Raw genomic sequence first — 9,156 nt, 5'->3', positions numbered from 1 at the left:
TCTGTATATAGAGGCATGTATTTGTGTAATCTTTTATCCAAAACAGTGAAGATATATTTATTGGGTTTTGGATCCACCTTGGCTTGAACCATGTAAATCTTGTGTTATCTCTCTTCTTCTTTAGATAATCTTGTGTTATCTCTTTTCTTCTTTTTAGACCAAATTGTATGGTTAAGTTGGTTATGGGTGATAAGCCTCATATTATTTTTTTTTATCTCCAAGATTTATTGTGAATGTCGTCTGTATATAGAGGCACGTATTTGTGTAATCTTTTATCCAAAACAGTGAAGATATATTTATTAGGTTTTGGATTACCTTGGCCTGAACCATGTAAATCTTGTGTTATCTCTTTTTTTCTCTCGATAATTTTGTGTTATCTCTCTTCTTCTTTTTACATTCAATGTCTGTTCATGCTCTCTTGAACTTTAACAAATCCAATTTCACATCCACAACGAACGTTGAATGTAACCTCTTTGTATCAATTTATCCCAGTGAAGAATAAAAGTAAAGCGGACAATTTAAGAGTTAAGAGTATAGCCCTTAAAACATATACACTTTCCTCTTCATTTTTGAAAATTAGACAAGAGCCACTCCATATTACATTAGAAGTTATTAATCAAGATCATAATACACCCCAATTCCTTACAAGAGCCAACATACGTTGGATCTACATTAGCCCTAGTGGTGCTCTCTCTCACAAAGATGCACATAAATCCGATAATTAAAGCCGGATTTATAGGGGTATCAGGCCGCTTGGACAAGTCAGACCTCGGCGCTGCCGGCTTCGACATCGTTGGATCCTCTTGAAGGTTTCTGCCTGTGAAGCATGTAATTGCAAGCGGCCACCGCCTCCCCTACCGTCAGATATATCCACTCCAGGCCAATCGCCTCAATGAACTTCGACTTTGTGAGTTTCTCCATCACTTCGCTTCCTGGGTTAGCTAAGGCGAGCTGTTCGATCAAAGAGAAATTAAGTTTCTACCCCAAAATGATCTATTCAATTTTTTCATATTTTTTGATAAGTGGTGATTTTGTAATGACGAAAAGTGGTCTATTTTGTAATTTTGTCAAAGTATTTATTAAGTATTATTATGAATCCTGGTTTGAGCTCGCATGGTAACCCTGGCCTGCAACGAATAGTCTGTTTGTAATTAGCAAAAAATGGATATTTTTTTAGGTTTCTTCAAAGTACATGCATGTCTAAAATTCCTTCTTTTAGTTAATTAGGATTTGAACTTTGGCCCCCTAGGAAGAGCAGACCTGCTATAAAATACTTACACAATACTTAAGGATCTAGCATGATGTTTATTATTTTAAGAATAAAGTAAATTCATCAAAATCCTCACGAGAGATGAGGATGATGATTGAGATGAGTCTTGGATGATGATAATGATGATGATTAATATCTTCATGAGAGATAAATTGTTTAACATTCTACCCAATTGTCACTATTCCATCGCAAAATCATGTATTTTCTTATTGGTATTTTTAAAATTAAAATAAAAAATATAAGTAAGATATTAAAATTCATCTCTTGTAGGTAAATTGACAAATTTTCCTAGAACAAAGGGCGTAGCATAATTAGTAAAAAAAAAAAAAAAAAAAAAGGAATTGAGAAAATTATTTGAGGCCCTATCATGCAGTGTACCTGAAGGCCTCGCCTCTCTACGTTCTTCTTGACTTCCTCCAGCATGCTGATGCCGCTCGTGTCAATGCAACTAGCGGCTGCCAACACGTGCCATTTCACAATAAGTTTCAAGAGAAAATATATAAAGGAAAGGAGAATTTTTAAGGGGGATCAGAAGTGCTCCTTAACACGTGTGAAAAAAAATGCTTTGCTCCATCATTTAAAAACAGGGCATACACGGGTGAATTGGCTCGATTCGACCCGGTCAAAAATAAAAATTAGAACTCGGGATTTAGGAATCCCTTGAGTTCATGTTGTGACTGGACAACCAGGGCGGTGCAAAACCATTTGAAACCATGGTCACCTCGGGTTAGCCCACCCCAACAATTCCGAATCAGCTTTCCGATTTTTCAATCAATGGTTTGCTCTACTGACCGCTCATGTCGAGGATCACATACTGTAAGCTGTACTCTCCTCTCAATTTGAGTCTATCTTGCTCATCGTCCACCCATCTTGCAATCCTAAAGCACAAGATCATCACACGTGTCATTCCAAAATGCCTTAATTTCACTAATCACCAATCTTTTGATTTCCAATGAAAAAACATGAATCTAGAAAAGGACTCAATATTATTGAAAATGACAAGGAAGGTCCATTGCTCGTCTTGAAAAGAAATAAAAATGCATAAACACGTGTATTTTTTTTTGGTAATTCAAGAGGGCAGACGGCACTGTTTCACGGAGTTAAGTTTTTTATTGAAAGTGTCAGTAAGTGGTACTAGTAGGATTGAAAACCACAACGTAGAAATTAAGTATAAGAGTGCTACCACCATGATCCAGCCCTTTTCCTAATCTTTACTGTGGGCCCAACTCTGGACATACCTCTCTCTCAAATAGCTTGAATTTGCAAAATAAATGGGGGAGTCAATCCTCAAGATTAGGATCCCAGGCACGCTTTTGGCCACCGGATATTGCTCAACATTCCTGTAAATTGTGGAGTTTGGTATGTTTCCGAGCACCGATGTACGAGGCCTAGCTATGAACAATAGAACTCTCAGCAATGAAACAGCAACCTGCACCCACAAATTTTCACAAAGGAAATCAATATTGGTTTAGGCAAATATATTAATATCTTGTGTGTGTGATCTTAGGTATTGACAATCAATCTCTTTGTGTGTGCACGAGCTGGTGTGTGTATGGACGATAAGTTGTTGTGGATTAATAATTTTTCGATCATCACTCGGAATCCGTTGTTGACATATAAAAGAGAAAAAAATAAAAAATAAAAATGGGTGGGACATAATCTACCCCAAATTTTTATACTTACAAAAAAAAAAAAAAAAAAAAAAAATCAAGAGTTGCCGGTGGTTGTTGTCCCTGAAAATTTAGTGACCTGAGTCCAACACTCGTCAACTTTAGTGGCCCAAGCCCGTGTTGTTTAATTTGGAGCCCACTGGGGAAGGCCGAGCCGCCCCGCCCAGCCCATTGCCGCCCCATCATTTCAAAGAAGTAAAAACTGCAGATCAAAAGAAGGAAAAGATTTGAACTCACAGCTATAACAAGACCTATCTCAACACTCCCAAAAACGACTCCAAGGAAGGCGCCCATGCACACACAAAAGTCGACCTTATCGACCTTGTAGAGATGGATGGCAGCGTCGTAGTCGATAATCCCGAGCATGGCGGAGATTATGATGGAGGAGAGAACGACGAGGGGCGTGTAGTGAAACAGAGGAGTGAGAAAGAGGAGAGTTATCATCACTGCGATTGCCATCACTATGTTTGACACTGCTGTCTTGCACCCCGCGTTGAAGTTCACAGCCGATCGAGAAAACGGCCCTGAAATACTCAAATAACGTTCCTCTAATTAGTGTTTGGGTGTGTATGTATGAGAGGGAGAGATTCTTGGCATTGGAGCTCCATAATTTAGGAATTATGCTAATGAAAGTTTATCAAAATACACTCTGTTACAATATACAAAAGTAGCAAATATTATCTTGAGAAAGCGGTCTGCTTGCATTTATTGTAAAATTATGCCCTTTCTCATTTTTATCTTAAGAAGATTTTCACCGCAACAACTTAGAAATATGGCATTCATTCTAAGTGTATCCCAATGAAAATGAGTTTAAAGATGGGGGATAAGAGCTTCCACTTCTTTTTTTTAATACTAGTCTCGACTCTTCTTTTTTATTTTTTGTGAGATATAAAAATGTGATTTTTTTTTTAAATGGATTCTTTATTTTTCAATTTTCATTTTTGTGTACCTGTGGTTAAGTAACAAGAGGTGCATGAACCAGCGATATTCATCATCCCAAAAGCAATCATCTCCTTGTTGCCATCTATGTGGTAGTTTTTGAACGCAGCAAAGCTTCTCCCTACTGCAATTCCTTCCTGTAAAATTTTCTTTAAAAAGATAAGAAAAACTTCAAAGAAAACAATTTACCAAAAGACGCAAGAGCCAAAAAAAAGACATACAAAAATAAGAAAAAAGTCAAAGAAAGAAATAACATTATCTACGATCTAAAATTAAAAAGGACAGTAAAAAAAATATTAAAAAAGAGATAAAAAACTTACCGCTAGCACGATCATGCCAGTAACTATTCCAGTCTTGAGGGCAATCATCATATGCTCGGGCTGGAAAGTGAAATGAGAAATTGATTCGGGATTTAAACCTTTCTTTAAGTGCCCAATCTGAAAAATAAGTGGTGAATCAGTTAAGGAAAAAGTTCAGATAAGGATGCAATCTTATAATGTAGAACTACAAATGCCCCTAAAAAATCCATCAGAAAGGGTAGTTTTAATGTTGAAAAAACCTTCGTTTGAACATCTTGACATCAAGATGTATGAAAAATAAAAAGATTTTGAATCTAAAAAATAGTGCATTTTGTAATATATTATTTGCACCGTCTATTTTCATGATTTTTATATGTTTATAGATCTATTTGATTTTAACCATTTTTAAAATTTAAAATTTTATAATTAGATATAAAAATAGATTTTGAAATAATCCTAATAACATTTTACATCAAAATTATATACCATAATAAAATTTGAAAGGTACCTTACCTCTACACTTACGGAGGCGTCCGTATGCAAACTGCACCCATCAGTTAATAATGTGCTCACTAACAAAGTTATTTCCCTTTGAGGCATAATTTAAAGCCTTTTTATGTGCTCAATTCCCGAAAATTTGATAATATTTATGGTGCTCATAGCATGAAGCATTTTACAATTCTATTCAACAATTTTTTGATACTTTTATACCATTATTTTGTAATACAATATTTTTTAGTAAAGATATTTTTTTGTCATTAAGATAGATATGACATCATCTACGTATAACATTAAACGCCGTGTCCTCCATGTGGGTGTACCCGTCTAATAACCAAAACACCTTTACTGAAAAGATGATCATCGGACAAAACGAAGAGCATATGCGTGTCTAAACTTTATTGACTATAATTATAAAATACTCTATAATATGAACAACAGCGAGACTTTGACCTCTACAATACAAATTGGGGAGGAGCATTTCTTTTATGGATCGGCCATATTTTGATCTATTTCGGCGTATAGACTTTGGAACCCCATCACTTAACTCATGTACCACAGCCTACATTTTTTTCTGAATATGGAAACCTATGAAGCAGAGGAGGATAAGCTTTGAAGGTTTGTGGTGTCCAGATGCTCCAAGTGAAAAATAGTTTAGAGATTTCTTGAAATTTAGGAGCAAGAGTAGGGGTATAATAGTCATTCTTACCACTTGGACACCATGCTTTTCGGCGTGAGTGAGATAAACGAGAGCACTTCCCAATATGACTGAGGTCAGCGGTGCAGCTGCTGAAATCCAGAAGAACCTCGGCTTTCTCTTGCTCTTTTTTACAGTCATAAAAAAAAAAGAAAAAAAGAAAAAGAAAAAAGGAAAAACCAACAATCAATTAATACTGAAAAGGAAGGAGAAGCACCCACCATGCATTAATATTCCCAAAAGGCCTATTGCTTTCACCATTTCATTCCAGAGAGAGAGAGACAGAAAGGGAGATATGTGCTTTCCCCATTGCGGAGGGCAACCCTTCAGTTTTTATCGTTTTCACTTTAAGATGGATCGAGAGTTGTTTTCACTTACAAAGTAGCGGGTGAGGAGGAGGAAGAACAGGAAGCAACAGCCCAGAACAGCGCTCTCCCATCTCCACTGCAACAACCACGCCCAAAAAGATTTAGAATTCAGGAGAGAGAAAATATTTTTAGAATTCGAGAGAGAGAGAGAGGCGTATTATAATATGAGAGAATCATTTATCTCCTGTTTGTTTTGAGGTAATCATGTTCAACTACCGGCTATTAATGTATGGCCCACAGTTAGAATCTTAGACAGCGAAAGCAAATGGGAGAACCCCATTCTAATGTAGAATTACGTATGCACCTCAAAAATCCATCTATCTTATAAAGAAAGGTTGTTTTAATGTTGAAAAACTATCATCTTAAGTTCTTAACATTAAGATGTATTCATGGTTACGAAGAAAAAAATTACTTCGAATCTTGAAAATAGTGCACTTTACAACTCATTATTTAGACCGATGATTTCAAAATTTTCATATATTTATAAATCTATTTGATTTTAATAGTTTTGAAATTTAAAATTTTATAATTAAATATAAAAATAGATTTTGAAAATATTTAACTCGAGGAAACGTTTTAAGTAAATGATTGTTTAAAGAAGGGTGCTACAAACCACACCAACCCTTGTAGACTGCATCTTAACCGTTCGAGTGAGAAACATAGGACCTATTTTTCGACTTGCACTCTTTGGGCAACATACCGCCATTATGCTAACGTTAAAAGTTACTTGATCGGCGGTTAGTAAAAGAGAGAATTGGTATTATTGGAGGGAGGGGAGAGAGTTACTGTCACGGACCAACTTGTAAAGCAAAATCGTATCGGGAAAACAAAGGAAGGGACGTGACTTTGAAAGGCAGAGAAAATTAATAATAGATGAGGGAAAAGCTCGAGTCCTAAAAAGTCTATGGCTTTGAAAAACAGGGCCAAAAGGCAGGATCTCTACTCTTTTTATTTCCAATTCTTTTGATATACAATCAAACTCGAGCAATATATTCTCTATCTAACTCAAAGCAAAAGACTTTCTCTCTAACCTCGTGAGTTTGGGTAAAAACAGAGCGCATGACTGTGACCAAATCAGTGCCCGTTGTGAAGTGTTGAAGACCCAATATCCCTTTCAGTTGTTGAAGGCACACCACTGTTGCAGCCCCACCCATGAACCCAACAATTGTGGCATGAGAGAGAAAGTCCACAATAAATCCCAACCTGCAAGGCAAAAGAGAATCAAATCCCCTCAATTTCACATATCCCAACAAAGTGCAGTCAGGAAGGACATATCGTAGTATAAATCCAATGCAATAAAAGTGGCAGACAGACGGAAGAGAAGCCCATCACTGTGCTTGCTCATGTGACCAAACAAAACGCTAGAGGGAGTGGGGCATTGCTAGTTCACTAAGGACACTAAGAACCAACAGAGACAGAGAGACCTATGCATTTCACCAAACTATTAGGCGAGAAACAGAGGCAGGAGGAGAGAGAGCCTTGTAATTTGAGCAGAGGGATAAATACTAATTACTAAAGAACGAGATAAACACTCTGTTTCACGCACCAGTAAACAATGAGAGAGAGAGAGAGAGAGCGACTTTTGTCACGTCACCAACCGGATTAAGAAAGAAAGAAAGTGGAGAGAGAGAGGGTTATTTCACCCATCTGAAGAGAGAGATGCTCTTGTTATGCCACCAACCAGATTAAGACACAAACAAAATTGGAGAGAGTGGAATTATTGAACCCGTCTCATAAGAAAGAACCAAACAGAAAGAGAGGCGCTCTAGTTATGTCACCAAGAAGCTTAAGAAACAAACAAAATTGGAGTTGGAGGGAGAGGGATAGAGATGAATTATTTCACCTACCTGATAAAGAAATAACAAACCAGAGAGAGAGACCAACCTTATGAGACCCAAAGCAGTCTGGAAAAGACCAGCAAAGAAGGTGGCCGTAAAAGCAAGGTGGAGATATAAAGTCGGGTTCTCAGCAGGGGTGACATCCTTACTCAACATTGACCCCAGAAGCAATGAACCCACTGCCACCGTCCCAACTGCCAAGTCTTTCGAGCTCCCCATCAACGCATAAACAAGAGGTGGCACAAAACTCGAATCTATAAACCCAAAAATAAAAAACATAATCACATTCTAAGAAGCCTTAATGCAAATATCTTAAAATGCAAATAAGGCAACTCATACAAACTTCATTTTATTTTCATTAGCATTGCAGAAAGGGCCTTTAAATCACCAAAAAAAAAGGAAAAGAAAAGATAGAGAAAAAAGATAATTTTTGAGGCCCAACTTTCAAACCCAAAGATAGAATCAAAGAACACTAAGTTAAGAAGTTTAAAAAGAAATGAAGATTGATTGATGACAAGAGGAAAGAGAAAACTTACAGAGGCCAAGTATAGGGGGCAGATTAGCAAGCTTGGCATAGCTAATGCCTTGAGGGATAGCAAGGCTAGCAATGGTGATTCCGGCTATGAGGTCGGCTTTGAAGAAGGCAAAGTTGTAGCTTGGTGCCCATTCAAGTATGGGGAAGAAGAATTGCAGGCCGAGCACAAGGCGCCGAGCTAGAGGCTGGCTCTTGAACTGGCGAAAGGGGTCATCGGGGAATAAGGTCTCTTTGAGGGAGGACATGAACTTAGAGACGAAGGGCTTAGGTTGTGGAACTGCTACTTTGTGGATGCACTCTTTGGCAGTCGCCTGTTGAGCGTACACCAAGTCCGCGTTCCCCATTCTAGAGAACAGCTAAATTCGGCGGCCCCTTGCCGCAAAATTTGGCGATTCTGGTGAAAATAGAATCTAGAAAATGCTAGAGCTGGTGATGGAAGTGGTAGAATGGGAAGACAATGTGGAGATGATCTTCGAGGTTCGATATGATGGGTAGCCTTTGAAAATGTAAAGAACGCCTACCTCCGCTAAACTTAGCAGTGGCACCGCCGAGGAGGGAGAAGCTGTGCTCTTTTGCACAAGGAGGAACAAGTTGTGGAAGCACTCTACTAGTGACACTAGAGATTTCGAACTTGAAACTAGGGTTTGGTGCTAGAGAAACAAACAAGCGGCTCCGCCAAATTTAGCGGAGGAATTGGTGGAGGTGGCGCTAGATTCAGAGGAGGCGGAATTTGCAGTGGCGGGGAGAGGGGAGGAAGTGGGGGGGATTATATGGACAGAAAGGGTGGGGACAGGGCAGGCTATTTTAGTGGGTGGCGGGTCCCATACGTGTGGGAGTTACATGTGGGATCCACACGTGTGGGGACCTCGAACCGTCCATTCGAGCCCGCTAACCAATAGAAGCCAGGACGCCCACGGCTGTTCTCGCGGACCCGTACGACAATCCTCCACGTGTAGCATTACGTGGCGCCACATTATTGGGGAAGTGGGTACATGGACGTCTCTCACCAACTCTCAACATGGACGAGTCTCTACAAACTCGC

At 38.5% G+C, this 9,156-nt stretch overlaps 1 protein-coding gene across 1 annotated transcript; it reads right to left on the bottom strand.

Moving 5' to 3' along the window:
• Window positions 1–534: 534 nt before the first annotated feature.
• LOC18429639 (sulfate transporter 3.1) lies at window positions 535–8,854 on the bottom strand. The gene is made up of 12 exons (XM_006838922.4): window positions 8,116–8,854; window positions 7,626–7,833; window positions 6,773–6,944; window positions 5,752–5,817; window positions 5,386–5,499; window positions 4,200–4,316; window positions 3,890–4,016; window positions 3,178–3,464; window positions 2,509–2,699; window positions 2,063–2,148; window positions 1,649–1,725; window positions 535–951 (listed from the first exon to the last, which is right to left on the bottom strand). The coding sequence occupies exons 1-12, from the start codon at window positions 8,456–8,458 to the stop codon at window positions 763–765; spliced, it is 1,977 nt and encodes a 658-aa protein (XP_006838985.2). The 5' UTR covers window positions 8,459–8,854; the 3' UTR covers window positions 535–762.
• Window positions 8,855–9,156: the final 302 nt, after the last annotated feature.

The sequence above is a fragment of the Amborella trichopoda genome, chromosome 3 (assembly GCF_054954075.1).
Source record: "Amborella trichopoda isolate Santa Cruz 75 chromosome 3, AtrichopodaSantaCruz75HAP2 v2.0, whole genome shotgun sequence".
Lineage (NCBI taxonomy): Eukaryota > Viridiplantae > Streptophyta > Magnoliopsida > Amborellales > Amborellaceae > Amborella > Amborella trichopoda.
The sequence above is the reverse complement of the archived record's forward strand: the minus strand, read 5'-3'. Positions and strand labels throughout refer to the sequence as shown.